General features: G+C 41.7%; 1 protein-coding gene across 1 annotated transcript in view; it reads right to left on the minus strand.

The window, feature by feature from the left end:
- Positions 1 to 16,228: 16,228 nt before the first annotated feature.
- Positions 16,229 to 20,260, minus strand: part of phlpp2 (PH domain and leucine rich repeat protein phosphatase 2) — a 136,391-nt gene continuing 132,359 nt past the window's right edge. Inside the window, exons 18-19 of the mRNA XM_033035629.1 lie at positions 18,589 to 18,820; positions 16,229 to 17,653 (exon numbers count right to left, since the gene is read on the minus strand). Coding sequence (XP_032891520.1) covers positions 16,484 to 17,653; positions 18,589 to 18,820 — 1,402 coding nt within the window. The 3' untranslated portion in view covers positions 16,229 to 16,483. The remainder of the gene's footprint in view (positions 17,654 to 18,588; positions 18,821 to 20,260) is intronic.

Consider the following 20,260-nt stretch of genomic DNA (forward strand, 5'->3'; position numbering starts at 1 on the left):
TTTTGCATATTTCCACTCGATTTAAACATGCATATTATTCTGAAAGTATTTTCTGTTCCTTACCCAGGGACAAATGGAACCAAATAACCTGATTAACAAAAGGAACATCAATTTTTACATTATCTGGTGAGGAGGAATATCTAGCAAGTTCTGTCAAAATCATCATGAAACATAGAAAATAGGTGCAGGAGGAAGCCATTCGGCCCTTCGAGCCAGCACCGCCATTTATTGATCTATTCATTCATGTGATCATGGCTGATCGTCCCCAATCAATAACCCGTAGAGTTCTATCTAACTCTCTCTTAAATCCATCCAGTGACTTGGCCTCCACTGCCCTCTGTGGCAGGGAATTCCACAAATTCACAACTCTCTGGGTGAAAAAGTTTTTTCTCACCTCAGTCTTAAATCACCTTTATTCTAAGACTGTGGCCCCTGGTTCTGGACTCGCCCAACATTGGGAACATTTTTCCTGCATCTAGCTTGTCCAGTCCTTTTATAATTCTATATGTTTCTATAAGATGCCCCCTCATCCTTCTAAACTCCAGTGAATACAAGCCTAGTCTTTTCAATCTTTTCAATGAAGGAACAAAGATTAAAAATATGTAGGAAAGAACTGCAGATGCTGGTTTAAAAATAATTGCCTTTGGAGCGAATACCACTGAACAAAGCTTCAAAATGAATGAGATTCTGCAGACCTAACAGGACAAAATAATACATTTTAAAATTAGTACTTAAATTCCAGTGCTTTTGTACTATTCTGCAATTCAATACAAGAAATAAATGCCTATTTCAAAATTATGAATGACAAACAACACATAACATCTTCCTAGTAGAAAGATTGCTTGAATTACATACTATCAAATACTGTACCTTATTAAATCAATATTCAATATATCATTTATAAGGGCAGATTCTGTGTCATCTGAATATGCTACAATATGTACAAATTACTTTTAGATACATTAAGATTTGCTGCATAAAAAATATATAAATGTCATTATATTTTGTGCACTTTGTATTTACAGTGAGTTTTGGAATATGCTGTCACATTACACTCAAACAAAACTGACCACTGTTCAGTTTTATAAACCAGTGCAAAGTGTTTTGCTTCTATCACCATATTACAATGGGAAAGCTTTGTAATATAGATGCTATCATTGTACACGGTAATGTATAACACTTCACAATGCAGACAATCAGCTATCGAAAGAACCTCTCTCTCTGTATAAGCTCATTGAATGTAGGAAGCTTCCTGCAACGTGTCAGTTTAATGTTTGCAGATGCAGATACCCTACTCATCAGTTTAAAATTCCTGTGAGGATAGATAGCAGAAAAAAACTACATTGCTCAGTTGAACAATTTCAAATTATGTGCATTTTAAATAATGTCAGTTTTATCCATTAAGTAAACACTTCAACTCTATACGAGTTCCAAACTTGTCAGAGTCGCATCCTGCACAAGCCATGGTTCTTGCTCATTGTTCAGTGCTGGGAGTTAATATAATACCTACATATGAAAAATCTCAGTACTCAAAAATGCAAAACCGCCTAATTACCAAAAAACAATAGGATGAAAAATTGTGGATGGCATTTACAAGATGTTGAATAATGCTTCTGCCTGCACACTCATCTCTAAATCGGATTATTGCATTGCTCTATTTTGTGTGGGAGGGCACCAATTGTTTTGTTAGAAGTCAAATACATCTATTTGATTTGGCCCAACTGCCTTTTATTTGCCCTAGATACTCATGGAATTAGACACATTGTGCAAATTTAAAATAGCAATGGATATTTATAAAAGTAGCATAACCGTTCACTGATTTTTCTTAAGTATTGTTTTCTTAAATTTTCTTCAGATTATAAATTTATGTCTTCAGTAAGGCTGAGTAAAGTGTCACCGAACCACATACTTTGATCATTTTTTGCGGGGCAATTATCGAAAGTTTGCAATCTAGTACAAATTTCCTTTCTTAGTTTAGAAAAGAGAGTAATTGATTCAGCAAATGCCTGGGATAAAATCTGAAATGTTAAGCAGCCTAACTTTTTAAGAGGCACATTTATTCATTTAAGTATAACAACAGCATACTTGTATCTACAAGATACTAAGTATCTTGCTATTGAGGGAGTGCAGCATAGGTTCACTAGGTTAATTCCCGGGATGGCGAGACTGTCAATGATGAAAGAATTGAGCGACTGGGCTTGTAGTCACTGGAATTTAGAGGGGATCTTATCGAAACATATAAAATTATTAAGGGATTGGATCGCTAGATATAGGAAACATGTTCCCGATGTTGGGGGAGTCCAGAACCAGGGGCCACAGTTTAAGAATAAGGTGTAGGCCATTTGGAACTGAGATGAGGAAAAACTTTTTCACCCAGAGAGTTGTGAATTTGTGAATTCTCTGCCTCAGAGTTAGGTAGAGCTCTTAGGGCTAATGGAATCAAGGGATATGGGGAGAAGACCGGAACGGGATACTGATTGTGGATGATCAGCCATGATAACATTGAATGGCGGTGCTGGCTCGCAGGGCCGAATGGCCTGCACCCATTGTCTATGTAACAATATTTTAATCTTGCTTCAACAACCCTATTCCCTTCAAATTGCTCGCTACCAACTTCCCACAGATCTTGAGATTAATGATCATCTTTACCAGTACTTCCCCACCCCACTGGCATCATTATCATCTCAGATAAAAAACACTACATGCTTTCATTTCAAACTGAGGTGTATAGAAATGTCATCTCTCAGTGGATAAAGAATCACTGGAATTCTCTGCCACCGAGGGAGCTGGAGGTCAGGTCTTTACGTATATCTAAGTTGTGGATAGATAAATAACTGACAAATTGATAGCTATGAGAAACTGGTACAGAACAGATGAGGCCAATATAGATTAGTCATAATCATGTGGAACGGCAAAACAGGCTTGTGGCCACTCCAGCTCCTATTTTCTTCAGCTCTTGTATCTCTTCCTCTCCTCTTACTCTTAACCTTCCATTTTGTTTTCCACTCAAGTTTTTGGATGCGTCAGCACATCTTCAATACGACTCCATGCGCCAAATCCGTTTTCTTCTACTGTCATCCCACCAATATAGCCATCCTACCAACATCAGAATTACCATTGATACGTGACTGCAAGCTTGGTACATTATCTTTCTCTATCCTTTTTGATCCACCAACTTGCTGTAACAATGGTGTACAATATCCTCTAATGGTTGTCTTCTGTTCACTAGCTAGCTGGCCTGGCCTCAGTTTCCATTTCTTTCTATCCAAAGCTAGACATAAAATTATCTGCAACAACTTCTTGTGCTGTCTTACCATTGTTTCAAGTTAAAGGATCCTCTGTAGAATCAGTGAGAAACTGACCATTGTGGATGTTCAGACAATGGGTGTTCTTGAAATATGTTCACATTTGGTATTGCAATATAGCAGTGGAAACTGTTTAGAAAGAAGCAAGCAAAACTTGCAACTGAAGAAAGGTCCCCCCCCAAAACGTTACCTATTCCAGAGATGCTGTCTGACCCGCTGAGTTACTCCAGCTTTTTGTGTCCATCTTAAGCAAAACTTGATTGTGCTTTGTGTAAAGCAACAGGACATGTGTGAACACCTCCACTGAGACTGTATAGGATTCCACTGGATGCCCTAGTTCCCTCCACATCTTTAAAGATGTGCTGGGGGTTAATGGGGAATCATTAATTACCGTTCAGTGTAGGTTAATGGGGAAGATGAAAAGGGGATTTGAGGGATGTATGAGAGCAAGTAAACTATACGTTATGCATGAAGACTGGAGTTAAACATAGAATCATACAGCGTGGAAACAGGCCCTTCACGCCAACATGGTCGCACAAAACAACATGCCCCATTTACACTAGTCTCACTTGCATGCTTTTGGCCCATATTTTTCTAAACATATCCTATCCATGTACCTGTCCAAATGTATTTTAAACATTGCGTTAGTACCTGCCTCAAGTACCTCCTCTGGCAGCTCTTTCCATACACCCACCACCCTTTGTGTAAAAAATGTTGCCCCTCAGGTTCCGATTAAATATTCTCCCCCCTCACCTTAAACCTATGTCCTCTGGTTCTTGATTTCTTTACCCTGGGTAAAAGACTCTGCACATAAAAATAATCCACTGGGGCATGAATTTTATGTTCAGACTCTCCCGTCTTCCTATTCCTGGGCATGCAAAGATCTGTCCTGGATGCAGCATATTGATGCAATCATAAAGAACGCCCATCAAGACTCTACTTCCTTAGAAGGACATTTTTAACATCTCACTCAGCCAGGCAGTAGTGCCCAACTGTCTCAAAAGTGCCACCATCGTCCCCGTCCTGAAGAAGCCCAACCCAGTCTGTCTCAATGACTTTCGTCCAGTGGCTCTCACACCCATACTAATGAAGTCTTTTGAGCGGCTGGTCATGCAGCACATCAAAAACTGTCTCCCTGCCAACCTGGACCCACTGCAGTTCGCTTACAGAGCCAACCTGTCCCACAGAGGACGCAGTCTCTACAACACTCAACCTCGCACTATCACATCGACCCGAAGAATACCTATGCCAGGATCCTCTTCATAGACTTCAGCTCTGCTTTTAACACAATCATCCCACAGCAGCTGGTGGAGAAGCTGAAGCTGTTGAAGGTGGCCACTGGCACTTGCAACTGGGTCCTTAACTTTTTGACACAGCGGCAGCAGACAGTCAGGGTGGGCAGTCGGACATCAAGAACCATCGCAGTGAGCACTGGCTCACCCCAAGCCCCCTGTGTCCTAAGCCCCCTGCTGTTCAGTCTGCTTACTCATGACTGTACTGGCAGACTCAACAATAATTATATCAATAAGTTCACTGATGACACAACAGTGGTGGGTCTCATCAGTGACAACAATGAGTCGGCATACAGGATGGAGGTGGAGCTGCTTACGGAGTGGTGCAGATCTCACAATCTCACCCTCAACGTGGAAAAGACAAAGGAAATGGTGATCGATTTTAGGAGGGCTGGAAAACTCCATCACAACTCCAAAACTGCATATTGATGGAGCTGCTGTGGAGAGGGTCAGCAGTGTGAAGTTCTTGGGACTTCACCTGGCGGATGACCTGACCTCAACGACCAACATCACAACAGTGATCAAAAGAGCTCAGCAGCGGCTCCACCCTCTCCAGAGACTAAGAAAAGCAGGTCTCCCTACTGTTCATCTAAGGACCTTCTACAGGGGCACCATCGAGAGTGTACTGACCTACGGCATCACTTCCTGGTTTGGGAGCTGCAAGGCTTATGAGCAAAACCAACTTAACAGGATAGTGAAGACAGCCAGTAGGATCATTGGTGCCCCACTCCCTTTCCTGTTGGAGATCTATCAGAAGCGGAGCATCAGCAGAGCCATCTCCATTATTAAGGACCCCTATCATCCATCAAACCACATCTTCTCCATTCTGCCATCTGGGATGAGGTACAGGAGCATCAGCTGCAAAACCAGCAGGATGCTACACAGCTTCTTCCCACAGGCAATAAGACTGCTTAACGGACTGTGTCCCCTCCCCATACATCATACACCAACACATCTAACCTCGCCCATACTTTGGCAGCTAGGCACCTGGCAAAGCAAAGCCACTGTTCGGTCTGAATGTCCGTTTATATTTCAATTATTAGGCCTATTTTAGATATGGTAATTTTAATTTTTAAAGCTATATGTATTTATTCTGTTTTTATTAACTGCACTGACGGGAATTGATGGAGAAACATTTTTTTTATTTCATCTGTGTATGTAAGTACTCAGTTAAAGTAAATACTGAATACTGATATGTGTAGGAAGGAACTGCAGAAGCTAAACCAAAGACACAAAAAGCTGGAGTAATTTAGCGGGACAGGCAGCATCTCTAGAGAGGAATGGGTGATGTTTCAGGTCGAGACCCTTCTTCAGACTGGTTAGGATAAGGTAAACGAGAGATATAGATGATGATGTCGAGAGATAAGGAACAATGAATGAGAAATGTGCAAAAAAGTAACAATGTTAAAGGTAACAGGCCATTGTTAGCTGTTTGTTGGCTGAAAACCTGAAGCTAGTGCGATTTGGGTGGGGAGGGATCGAGAGAGGGCATGCCGGGGCTACCTGAAGTGAGAGAAATCAATATTCATACCACTGGACTGTAAGCTGCCCAAGCGAAATATGAGATGTTGTTCCTCCAATTTGCATTTAGCCTCATTCTGACAATGGAGGAGACCTAGGACAGAAAGGTCTGTGTAGGGATGGGAAGGAGAATTAAAATCTTTAACAACCGGGAGATCAGGTAGGATCATGCGGGCTGCGAGAAGGTGTTCAGCTAAACAATCACCCAGTCTGCGTTTGGTCTCGCCGATGTACAGGAGTCCACATCTTGAACAACGGCTACAGTAGATGAGGTTGGAGGAGGTGCAAGTGAACCTCCGCCTCACCTGAACCTACATTTATATATCTGTTGCGCTGCTGCTATAATTTCATTGTTCTGTTTCGGGACAAATGACAATAACACACTCTTGACTCTCTCTTGGTCTGTCTTGTTGTAGACAAGCAGCCCTGATCACATTTGTGCATTTAGTGCTAGAATCTGTTTTCCTTGTGTTTTCTGTAGGAATGCAATGCGTGGATGCGGGGGGGAAATACTCAACACTGTACCCCCATATCCCTCAGAACAGGCAGCTGTGTGCTCAGGCAACAACTCCACCTGGTGTTACTGCTGGATATGCCAAAATAGAGCAAATCCAATTTCTAGGTTTTGAATTATTCACTTGTGGCGCTCTGCCTTTTTTTTTTAATAACATTAACCAAACTGCTAATAACCTCAATTTTCTAGATGAAATTTTCCTGCCAGCCTCATCAAATAAATAAATTAACATTTGGAACAGAAATTAACTTTGTGCTATCAATGTTGTGATTTAAAAAAGTCTAAATTTGGTTAACTAAAAGGAAGATGAAATCATACAGGGCCTTTGAGGAATATAAAGCAAGCGGAAAATAAGGCAAGTAGGCCTTTAGAGGGACTATGAAATGTCACTGGCAAGTCAGATAAAAATAATCCCAAGGTTTTTTTAATGTACATTAAAAACAAGAAAGTAACTAGGGAAAAGATAGGGCCACTCAGGGGGTGCAAGAGAGGGGATTGCAGGGGTCTTGACAAAGATCATTGTATCTTCTACAACCACAGGCAAGATCCCAGGGGACTGCACAGTACCCAATGTTGTTCAGAGATACAAGGAACTGCTATTGGACTATACCTCCTCCCATCCTGCTTCTGGCAAAGATGCTATCCTTTCCTCTCAAGTTCTCCATCTCTGCTGTATCTGCTCCTATTCTAGGACACCCAAGAAGTCCTCACTCTTTAGTAAACATGGTATCCCACGCTGTCATTGATGAATCCTCATCCTGTTGTTCTGGTCTAGCTCTCCCTCCCCCCAGACAGAACAATGATAGAGTTCACCTGGTCCTTTCACCTCACCTACCTCCGCATCTAACAGATCCGATATTTCCACTGCCTCAATGTGATTCGCCACAACTCACATCTCTCTATCCCCACTCCGTTCAGCAGACTCCCACAATTCCATGATTTACATCTCTTCCCCCCTGGTCCGTTCACCCCACCCACCTCCACATACCTTTCCCTGCAACACCTATCCTTACACCTCCTCATTCACATCCATTCAGTGACCCCAGCAGTCAGAGAGAGGTGCGTATGCACCTCCTCCAACCACATCTACTGCATTCCGTGTTCCCGATGGGCCTCCGTTACATCGCTGAGACCTATTGTAGACCAGGCGACCATTTCACCAAATATTTGCGTTTAGTCCGAGGCCTGCTGGATCTCCCGGTTACTCACCATTTTCACTCCGCTTCCCATTCCATATTGACCTTTCTGTCCTGGGCCTCATCCATTGCAAGAATAAGTTCATACACAAACTGGAGGAACAGCACCTCATATTCCACATACAATCTAATGATATAAACATTGAATTCTCAAATTTTAGGTCCCACAAACAACACTCATAGAACATAGAACAATACAGCACTAGAATAGGCCCTTCGCCCACAATGTCCAAACCGAACCATCACTTATCGACCTGTACATAATCAATATTCCTCCCTTTCCTGCATAGCCATACATCTATCCAAAAGCCTCCTAAATCCCACTATGGTATTGGCCTCAATCACCAACCCTGGCAGTGCATTGTTGGTACTCAATACCCTCTGTGTACAAAAGTTGCCCATCACTTCTCCTTTACACTTTGCTCCTTTCACCTTGAAGCTATGCCCAGTAGTATTTGTTTTTTCCATCCTGGGAAAAAGGTTGTAACTGTCTACCCTATCTCTGCCACTCATATGAGATATTTCTATTAGGTCTTCCCACAATCTCTGGCATTCCAAAGAAAATAATCCAACCTGGTCCAAACTCATCCTGTAGCTAATACCTCCTTATCCGAGCAACATTCTGGTAAACCTCCTCTGCACCTTTTCCAAAGCCTCCGCATCCTTCCTGTAATGGGGCGGCCAGAACTGCACACAATATTCCAAATGTGGCCTAACGAAGTCCTATGAAGCTGCATCATGACATCCTGAATGCTGCAACTAATGAAGGCCAGTGTACCATCTGCCTTATTTACCACTATATCTGCTCGAGTTGGCACTTTCATGGAGTTATGGACTTGGACCCCAAGATCCCCATGTACATCTATGATGTTGCTGTACATTATTGATGGTCATGCCATTAATTGTATATTTTCTCTTTACATTTGGCCTCCCAAAGTGCAACACCTTGCACTTGCTCGGATTACACTCCATCTGCTATTCTTCCATCCATTACTTTAGCTGTTCTATATCCTGCAATATGCCTCGACAGACTTCCTTAGACTCCTTGACCCCAGCAATCTTGGTGTCATCTGCAAACTTACTAACCAGCCCGTCTATGTTTATGTCCAAGTTATTTATATATATATATCACAAACAGCAGAGACTTCCAGCCTGAATATTGCCCTTCCACGACAACCCTCTGATTTCTCTGTGAAGCAGTTCCGAATCCATAATCTAGTCACTTTAATCCAGTGCATTTTAATCTTCTGGATCAGCCTATGGTGGGGGACTTTATCAGATGCCTTACTAAAATTCACCACCCTACCCTCATCGATCACCTTCGTCACCACCTCAAAACAACCCCACCAAGTTAGTAAGACACGACCTGCGTGCACAAAGCCATGCTGGCTGTCCTTAATTTATTAATTTCCCTACAAATCAGAGTAAATCCTATACCAACGTACCCTCTCTAATAGTTTCCCAAACACTGAAATGAGGCTCACCCGCCTATAATTTCCTGGATTTCGTGTACTGACCTTCTTAAATAAAGGAACATTATTACTCTCCAGTGCTCCAGGACCTCAACTGTGGCCAGCAAAGATGTAGAGAGAAGATAGACGCAAAAAGCTGGAGGAACTCAGCGGGTCAGACAGCATCTCTGGTGAAAAGGAATAGGTGAGGTTTCAGGTTGAGACCCTTCTTCAGAAGATGTAAAGATATTCGTCAATCTCTTCTCTTGCCTCTATCAACAACCTGGGATAAATCCCATCAGGTCCTGCGAATATATCCACCTTAACGCTCTTCAGAAGCCCCAACAGCTCCTCCTTAATCTCAAACTGCCGTTGTACATAGTTTTCCTCCACACTCATCTCACTGCCCTCCATCTCCTTAGCCTTGGTGAAAACAATGCAAAGTATACATTTAATACAATTCTTAGCTCCAGATTCCAAGCACACATTCCCTTCTTGATCCTTGAGCCTGGTTGCCCCCTCATTTTTAATATAGCTACTGTATTTTATAGCACAACCATTGGGAGGCCTATAGTACAATCACTGGGGAATCTACAGTACATCAGTTACAGAATGGGCGGAGAAATTCAGATGAAGTTTAATCTGAGATAGTGTGGGGTGTTGCACTTTGGGAGGTCGTACGGGGATATTAACAGTCAATTGCAAGTTCCTTAATGATGTACAGAGCAATCATGGGGTCTAAATCCATGGTGCCCTGAAACAGCCAGCATAAGCAGATAGCGTGGCCAAGAAAGTAGTTGGTATGATTGCAATCAAAGCATTGAGCACAAGAATCATGTTGCAGCTTTATAAAACTTTAGTTAAGCTGCATTTGGAGTTTCATATACAGTTCTGGTTGCCCTGTTACATAAAGCATATGTAGCCTTTGGAGAGGGTGCAGTGAATACTACCTGGATTAGAGAGTATTAGCTACAAGGTGAGTTTGGACAAATGTGGATTGTTTTCTCTGGAGCGTCAGAGGTTGAGTAGCAACTTTATAGAAGTATATACAATTATGAGGCATAGATATGCCAAACTGTTTGATTGATTGAAAGATACAGCGAATAATCAGGCCCTTCAGCCCAGTGTCCAAACCGACCATCAATCACGCATTCACACTGGTTTCTATGTCATCCCACTTTCATATCTACTCCATACATACAAGGACAATTTACAGAGGCCAATTAGCCTACCAACCTGCACATCTTTGGGATGCAGGAAGAAATCCCAGAGGAAACCCATGCAGTCACAGAGAGAACATGCAAACTCCTGCACACCCACCTGGCAGTCATGCAGTCTTACATGGAGAATGGTAGGTGCCTGGAATGCACATGGATATGCAAGAATTAGAGGAATATGGATCACATACAGGCAAAGTAGATTAGATTACATTGGCATCGTTCGCCATGGACGTTGCGGACCAAACGACCTGTTCCTGTGCTGTATTGCCCTTTGCTATCTTCCAAGCGTATTGTTGTTTATAATTGTCTAGGTATTCTGAGTAAGTTAATCAAAAGGGTAGTTTAGCTCTTGCTGCTCTCTTGCGGCGATCAATGTCTGGTCCAAGAGCCTGCAGCAAGAGACGTAATGCTGGTTGGGTGAATGTAAGGTATAAAAGTACACAAACATTTTCACACTTTTTGTTTAGAGGGGAAACTGATGGTGGCACTCAAGCCAAGCTTACAAACAGCTAACAATTCACCAGTCTCATCTTCAATGTAATGCTTCCATTAAATACAATTCTTCTCTGCATTTTACAGTGTTTCAACAGGAAAGGTCATAGAATGATACAGCATGGAAACAGGCATTTTGGTCCACTAAATTAACTATCAAGCACCCATCTACACCAATCTCATTTATATTTCCGTAGGAAGGAACTGCAGATGCTTGTTTAAACCAAAGATAAGACACAAAATGCTGGAGTAACTCTGTGGGACAGGCAGCATCTCTGGAGAGAAGAAATGGCTGAAGAAGTGTCTGGACCTGAAACGTCACCCATTCCTTCTCTCCAGAGATGCTGCCTGTACCGCTGAGTTACTCCAGCATTTTGTGTCTATCTTCATTTACAGTCTCATCAACTTCTCCAGATTTTACCAATTAACACATTGAGAAATGTATGCTGGTGGATTAACTCGTCAAACTCTATGTTTTGGGGATGTAGCAGGAAAATGAGAGGAAACCCGAGGACACCCAGGGGAAACCTAAGCAGTCACAGGGAGAAGGTGCCCTCTTCACACAGACAGCACTAGAGGTCAGGATTGAAACAGATAATATTCTCTGGGACACTCTGGTTTACTAGAACATAGAATACCACACACAATGTCTGTGCTGAACATGATGCCAAGGCCACCGCTTATGTACCTGCACGTAATCCATATCTGTCCATTGTTTCCAAATCCATATGCTTATCCAAAAATCTCTTAAATGCCACTGTCATATCGGCCTCAACCATGATCCTTGGCAGAGTGTTCCAGGCACTCAGCACCCTCTGTGTAAAATAAATTTGCCCCGCACATCTCCTTTAAACTTTTCCCCATTCACTTTAAAGCTATGCCATCCAGTATTTGATTTTTCCATCATGGACTGTCTACCCTATCTACACCTCTTGTCTGCTCAACCTCTCCCTGTAGTAAATACCCCCTAATCTAGGCATCATTCTAGTAAACCAGCATTGCACCCTTTCCAAAGCACCCACATCCTTCCTGCACTGGGGCAATACACACAATGCAGCCTAACTAGAGTCATGCAGCATGGAAACAGGTCCTTCAGCCCAACTTGCCCACGCCGACACTGGTCCCCCTTGCCTACATTTGGCCCATATCCCTCTAAACCTATCCCATATTAAAGTCCCATAAAGCTGCATCATGACTTGTTAACTCTTACACTCGATGCTCCAACCTATGAAAGCAAGCATACCATGTGCCTTCTTTACCACTTACTGTACTTGTGTTGCCACTTTCAGGAAGTCATGAACCTTGACCGAAAGACCCCTTTGAACATCAAAGCTGCTAAGGTAACATACATCATTCACTGCCTTACCCTCGTCATTCACCTTCATCATCTACTCAAACTTAATCAGATTAGTACGACATGAACGGCTGTGAACAGCCACAGACTGTCCCAAACCTATTCGCTTCCAAATGGGAGAAAATCCTACCACGAAGAATCCTCTCCCTTAGCTTCCCGACCACTATGAGGTTCACCGGCCTATAATTCCCTGGATTCTATCTATTTCCCTTCTTAAGTAAGGGAACAACATCAGCCTCTCTCCAGTCCTCCTGGATCTTGCCAAGAGCTAGAGAAGGTACAAAGATCTTCATCAAAGCTCCCACAATCTCTTCTCTTACTTCTCTCAATTACCTGGGATAAACTGCATTAGGTCCTGGGGATTTTAATACTTCAGCAACCCCAACACCGCTTCCTTCTTGCTCTCAAACTGCCCTTGCATATTAGTATTCTCCACACTGATTTCACTGACCTCCATGTCGTTCTCCTCAGTGAAAACAGATGAAAAATACTTGTTTGGTGCTGTGCCTACATCTTCCGATTCTCTCCTACCTTCTCCATGGTTACCCTCTTGTTTTTAATATAGCCTTAAATGAGTTTAGATATACAGCATGGAAACAGGCCCTTCCCACCAAGTCAGCATGTACTCTAGCTCTATCTTACACACTAGGGACAATTTACTGACGCCAATTAACCAACAAACCTGCATGCCTTTGGAATGCGGGAGCACCCAGAGAAAACCCATGTGGTCACAGGGAGAATGTACCAACTCTGTATGGACAGCACCCAAGGTCAAGATCATACCAGTGTCTCTGGCGCTGTAAGGCAGCAACTCTACTGTTGCACCACTGTATAAAGGTGTATAAAGTATGGGGATTTAAACCGACACGCCAAAACTATTTTGTGGACCCTTTTGGCCCTTCTAATCACCTGCTCGAGTTCTTTCCTCTTTTCTTTATATTTAAAGGCCTTGTCTGATTCCATCCTCTTAAACCTTGCATGCTCTTCCTGTTTCTTTTTGAACATGCCGGTTCTGAATATTGACATCTCACCACTCTATTGACAGCTGCAAGACCAATTGTAGCTCCCCTTTTCAAACATGCAAGTGTAACACATGACTTGTTACCAGCTCACTTTCTACCAAAAGCCCAAGTATTAGCTCATAGCCCTCAAGTGGCCCATAGCCCTCTAACCCCTTCCAGGTGGGTGCTTAGAACTCGCTGGCAAGGGTGGTGGTGGAGACAATACGTTAGTGGTGTTTTGTATAGACATATGGATATGCAGGCAAAAGAGGGATATGGATCATGGTCAGGCAAAGGAGATTTGTTTAACTTGGCATCATGTTTTACACTGACATTGTGGGCTGAAGGGCCTGGTTATGTGCTTTATTGTTCTATGTTCGATCCATATGCCCAACCTATCTTTTAAAAGTTGTAATCCTATCCGCTTCTGCAGCTTCTTTTGGCAGCTTATTCCAGGATGACCCTGTGTGTTGAAATGTTGGCCCGGAAGTCCCTATTAAATATCTCCCTCTCGCCTTATAGTTTTAGAATCCTCTCCTATGGGAAAAAAGTTTACTTTATGTACGCACAAGAATTTGTAGACCGTAGCTTCCGAAGCTCAATGAAAAACTCCCAGTTTATCCAATCTCTCCCTATAACACAAGCCTGCAAACCTGGGTAACATCCTGCTTAACAGCTCAGTGGCTGTCCTTCACAAAACAAAGCAATATTATTGTATTTCCTCAGTCAACCAAAGACTTTGCTACCCTAAAGCAAACAGTGCTGATGTGAAAATTGGAAATGAAATTTAAAAATGAAGTATTCGACAGGTCAGGCAACACACAGATAGTGAAACAAAGTTAACTTTTCAGATTGATGATATTTACACAAAAACATCAGAAGATATCTTTTCTAATACATGTCTGAACAAAATCTAACTCTTGGCAGCCCAATTTGATTTGTAGACAATAAGATTTAAGCGCATTTGAAATATATTAAAGTTTATAATCAAAATATATTTGTCCCTATGACTCAATTTTTAATCATGTGGATTTGTTTAAAATTATTTTAACCCACAAAATCTCTAACCCAGGATTTCTTTTTGAAAATAGTAATACTCCAATGTTCTCCTTATATTACACACTACAAGCTATATGTCACGAATGAAACATAGTCTAAAATATATAAAGCACACGTGTCTAATCCTCTGAGCAGACCTACGGACTCCCTGACAGATAATTAAGCAAAAAAATACACTATTAGCAAATTATATCCAAGTTTCCAAAATTAATCAGAGGATGTTTTTTTTTCCAGGAAATTTGTAAGCATAAGTAAAAGTTGGGGTGATCTATTGCACTATAATGAAAATAAAACATAGTCTGAAGCCAAATTTTATTCATGTGCTACAAACAATATGCTGGAGGTATCCAGCAGGTAAAACAGCATCCTGTAGAGCCAAAACCCTCCATGGGGTTTCGACCTGAAACGCTGACAATTCCTTTCTCCCTACATATGCTGCTTGACCTGCTGAGTTTCTCCCCTGGATTGCTTGTAGCTCCATTTCCAGCATCTGCAGACGTTTGTGTCTTCATTTTACTCTGCTGCTTCACTGTTCCTGGAAAAAGTTTGTATTTTAAATTTAAAGCTGCAGTATCACTTTTTTTGTATCAAAATTAAAATTTATAAATATGAAGATGATCTTTCTTAAAACGAGGATGACTGAAAACGTTGCCCTTGTTGAAACTGGATAGATGGTCAGTTCTTTAGCGTGCTTAGCAGCAAAAATTATATGTACAGTATAGAGAACCATGCAGCCTTGACTGGCATGGCAATCAGACATCGAAAAAGATCTAGGACATGTTATGGCCACTGATCTAGGACATGTTATGGCCACTTTGATCTAGGACATGTTATGGCCACTTTGCTTCTTGCATAACTGATTTAAAAATCTGCAGATTTTAGATGAAAGGAAAATCGTTGATCTGAGATAAAGGAACATAACCTCACAAAAGTGCAAAACAACTTGAAACTACGGACAATTAGTTTTGAGATACAGCGTGGAAACAGGCCCTTTGATCCACTGAGGCCATGCAGACCACCGATCACTCATTCACTAATTCTATCCTACACACTAGTGACAATTTGCGGAAGCCAATTAACCTACAAACCTGCACATCTTTGGAATGTGGGAGGAAACCAGAGCTACCGGAAAAATCCACGCGATCACAGGGATAACGTACAGACTCCGTACAGCCAGCACCCGTAGCCAGGATCGAACACGGATATCTGGCGCTGTAAGACAGCAACTCTACTGTTGCGCCACTGTGCCACCCGTAAATATCTTTACCTGGTTAAGGATACTGCCACTCTTTCAGCAAAATGGACTTTGAAGCAATTTGTTTAACTGAGAAAATTTTGTAAACATTTTACACGGATAACACAGATGTTTGTAAACATTTTACACAGGTTGAGGGGATGCTTGATGGAAGTATATAAAATTATAAGAGGCATATAGGGTGGAGAGTCAGAAACTTTTTCCCTAGGGTGGAAATGACCAAAATTAGAGGGTATAGCTATAAGGTGACAGGGGGAAAGTTTAATGGAGATGTGCGGGGCAAGTTTGTTTACACAGGGGCAGTGGGGATTTGGAACATATTGTCAAGGGTAGTGGTGGAGGCAGATATGATAGTGGCGTTTAAGAGACCTTTAGACAGGCACATGGAAGTGCAGAGAATAGAGGCATATGGATCCTATGCAGGCCAATGAGATCAGTTCAGCTAGGCATCAAGTTCGGCACAAACATCGTGGGCTGAAGGGCGCGTTCCAGTGCTGTACTGATCTATGTTCTATAATCTTAAGAATAATTGAATGCTAGTTTATTTTAAACCTACTTTAAATACTTGTTCAGAAGGATATTGCAGCTTTAATTGAAAATGTAAACCTCAAACCATCAGAAGATTAACAATCGCAATAGGTCAATAGTCACATACACAATAGATTTGGTTTTTGACATATGCTGAAGCATCTTTTATGTACAATTTAAATAATATTTAGAGATGATTGTAAATATTTTGTTATATTTTGTACAATAAATTTCTAATATGGTCTTAACCCTTATTTTGACACTGTCAGTGAAGTTTCATTGAAGGAATACTGTATTACAATGCTGTGTCATAAACCTCCTGTTGAGTAAATCTAGGGTCCCTTTCAGATTCAGCTTCTGAAATAGGATCTTGATGCTGTTTCATTTGTTCCTTCACTTCCTCTTCTAGGTGTGGTGGCACAACTAACTGGTCCTCTGGGTCTGCTTGTGCAGGTGCTGCAAAGTATCCATATTTCTTCTTTGGTGCCTCTGTAGCCACTTCAATAATGTTGTGGCTTTTTTCAAGAGGGACCACAGATCCATTTGGAAATTTCTTACCCTGTAGGTTTGTTGCAGACAAAGACTTCTTTAGATCACCTCCTTCCTTGCTAATTGTTAAAAATGGCTGGCTGTTTACACCATTTTGTTTCTGTTCCTTTAAATAAGACAGTGCAATGTCATCCCCAGACATGCTGACAAACAATCCCTCGTCATGAACTTGTGAAATATTGGTGTTCCCAGGAACTTGGAAATGGACACAATGTATATCTACCTCAACTTCCAGTTTACTACCATTAGAGAATACTCCCTCTACTGGTTGGTCATCATCACTATCAAGGCCATTATCCGAATGATTGCTGGAAAACGTCGCACTGGATAGCTGTCGTTGGAAAACACTGGCGGAAGGACTTGGATGGAGGCTGCAGCGACGCTCGGCACGAAGGATTGTAGCAGCTTCTAGGCTTGTGGCTGGCTGTTCATCTGATGCTGTAGACCCCACTTCACTGCTCACTTCAGAAGCAGACATCTCACTGTTGAATTCAGATGCTATGCCACTACTGGATGATGGGGTGCCAGAAACATGTGCACCATCTTTTACTGGCATGTTGATAGGAGCAAATACAGTTGGACTAGTTAATGGAACTCCCTGTATTTCACAAGTACAGCTGCCATCTCCAATACTTAAGTATACAACTACAGCACCAATATTGTCATGGCAGCCATTGGCCTGAGCAAGGGTGCAAAGTTTTTTTGCTGCAGCTAGAGGATCAGGCACAGTCCTAACAGCTTCTATTGCCTCAGCATACGACAGATTTTCCCACAGTGCCTTGTTTCCCAAGATTAGGTATTCATCCTGAGCAGTGAGTGATATGGTGCGGACGTGAGGTCTGGGTAGGACCCATGGGAAGAGGTAGGTGCAGCCCAAAAGACGTGTACAAGAAGTAACACCATTCACTTTATTGTCCTATGGAAAAAATACATACATATGTAACTGCAAATGTTTTACCACTATTAAAGCAATACAACACTATCAGCTTTCATTTGTACTCCATTTTCAAAGAAGCACAATATCTCAAAGTCCTACACAGCACAATTTCCAATCTAAAATTGGCATTGAACGACACAAAAAGCTATCAGGGCAGGAATTGTAAAGAGGTTTGTCTTAAGGAGCATCTCAAAGGAACAAGGGGAAATTGAGAGATTTAGGGAGAGCATTACAGAGGTTAGAGTGCAGACTGCTAAAGGCAAAGCAGCAATGGTGCAGCAATTGAATTCAGGTATTCTCAAGGAGATAGGGTTCCCTGATAATAACAAGGCAGGCAGAACTCACAAAGGCAAAAGGGCAAGACTTGAAGGGAAAGGTGTGAAAACATGGATGCTAATTTTTAAATCGAGATATTGTATAAATAACAGCTTGTGTAAAGTCAACAAGCAAAGGGTTGACGGACAATAAATATGATGCACATGTATTACACAAGCACAGAGTTATTGGTAATGTTGTATTTATGGAGAGAAGATAGAGATAGGCTAGCCAAGAGTGCAATAATGTAACCAAAGGTAGTGACAACATTTTCAACACTGAATTAACAGAGGGTAACTGCACACTGTGTAGCACAATTCCTTGGGATATCAACAAACTGTACTATACTGTATAGCGTGATGTAATTCAACAATGTAGATGTAAATAAAACTCACAAATCTGCAAACGCTGCCACTACTTTCCTTCTTTCCCTGTTCTGATCTGGCATAGATGTTGCCTAACTGCTTGGGGGTTTGCAGCCATTTCCATTTATATTTTAGATATGAATGTTATGATATACATATTCTGATATTAGCAAAGAGGTGCCTGCTTCAAAACCTTAGGTTTGCAGGTTAAAAATGTGAAACCGTGAAACTTACCTCAGTTATAATGGCTTTTTGTTGTTTCACTCTTGCCAGCTCCTCAGCGCACTGTTCAAGGCTGAACAACTTTGAAAGCGACAATGGCTGTCCATCTCTGCACAACACCACTTGGCTATTGCCCACATTTGCCACGGTAAGAGTGAAGTAGCTGCTGTGGTCAATGGGATCACGGCGAATGTGACACAACACAGTTGAAGAACCCAACTTCTGTCCCACCATTCCCAGTTTTCTTAAAATAAAACATTACAAGGAGAATTGCATGAAGTTTTGCATTAAATCTCTTAATACAGAAAATTGGATGCAGTTTGGATTCAGTGATATATTTGTTACTTTGTTATGGGATACAATCATGCAATAATAAGGTAACTAAACGAAAAGAGTCAAAATGAAATCAATACTGAAATGATGAAATAATTTATAAAAGGTTAACATAGAAAAAAATCTTAATAGAATAATAGAAAATAGGTTCATTAAATATGTTTCATCTCTTTCTGAAAATAATGAATTAAAACTTCAATATGTGCTGCAATGTACAATTGCACACTGCACTTGAAAAATTATTCCATCCCAAATGATACTGTTGCCTCTATTTCATTTTAATGTCTCCAATGCAGGCAAATTAGCTCATTGCCAGAGCCATTGGGTGACAAATTCTATAATTGTTGCCTACCTGTCTCAGCTTGTTGAGAATGGAGGACAAATAATTGTATTTCAATTAATCAATTAATGGTTAATTGAATGTCACATTATGATTATATTCTTTTACCCGGTACCCTACGTATTTTGCAAGCCATTCTGAGTAGCACAGTGTTACAGTGGTAGAGTTGCTGTCTTACAGCACCGGAGACCCGGGTTCAATCCTGACCACGGGTGCCGTCTGTACGGAGTTTGTACATTCTTCCTGTGACCTGCGTGGGTTTTCTCTGGGTGCTCTGGTTTAATCTGAACAAGCTGAATATTCAGGGCTATTGGAAAGACAGACAGATGGGCAGAGGGGGTGGGGTGGTTAGGTATGAAATTCAGTCCTTAGCGAAGGGTGACGTAGGATCAGAAGATGTAGAGTCATTGTGGATAGTGCTGAGAAATTGTATGGGTAAAAATACCCTAATGGAAGTTATTTACAGGCCCCCAAACAGTAGCCAGGGTATACGGTACAAGTTACATCAGGAGATATAATTGGCATGCAAGAAAGGCAATGCTACGGTGGTCATGGGAGATTTCAACATGCAGGTAGATTGGGAAAGTCAGGTTGGCGCTGGACCCCAATAAAGGAAATATGTAGAGTGCCTCCGAGATGGATTCTTAGAGCAGCTTGTTGTGGAGCCTACTAGGGAAAAGGCAATTCTGGATTTAGTGTTATGCAATGAACCGGATTTAAAAGTGAACTCAAGGTAAATGAACCACTAGGAGGCAGCGACCACAACATGATAAGTTTTAACTTGCAACTTGAGAGGGAGAAGGTGAAATCGGATGTGGCGGTATTACAGCTGAACAAAGGGGGCTATAGAGTCACGAGGGAGGAGCTGGGCAAATTGACTAGAAAGGGACCCTAGCAGGGATAACAGTGGAACAGCAATGCCACAAATTTCAGTTATATAAAGGGCAAGAAAGAGGCAAGAGTGGACATTGGATCGCTGGGAAATGATGCAGGAGAAGTGATAATAGGGAA

This window comes from Amblyraja radiata, chromosome 17 (assembly GCF_010909765.2).
Source record: "Amblyraja radiata isolate CabotCenter1 chromosome 17, sAmbRad1.1.pri, whole genome shotgun sequence".
Taxonomy (NCBI): domain Eukaryota; kingdom Metazoa; phylum Chordata; class Chondrichthyes; order Rajiformes; family Rajidae; genus Amblyraja; species Amblyraja radiata.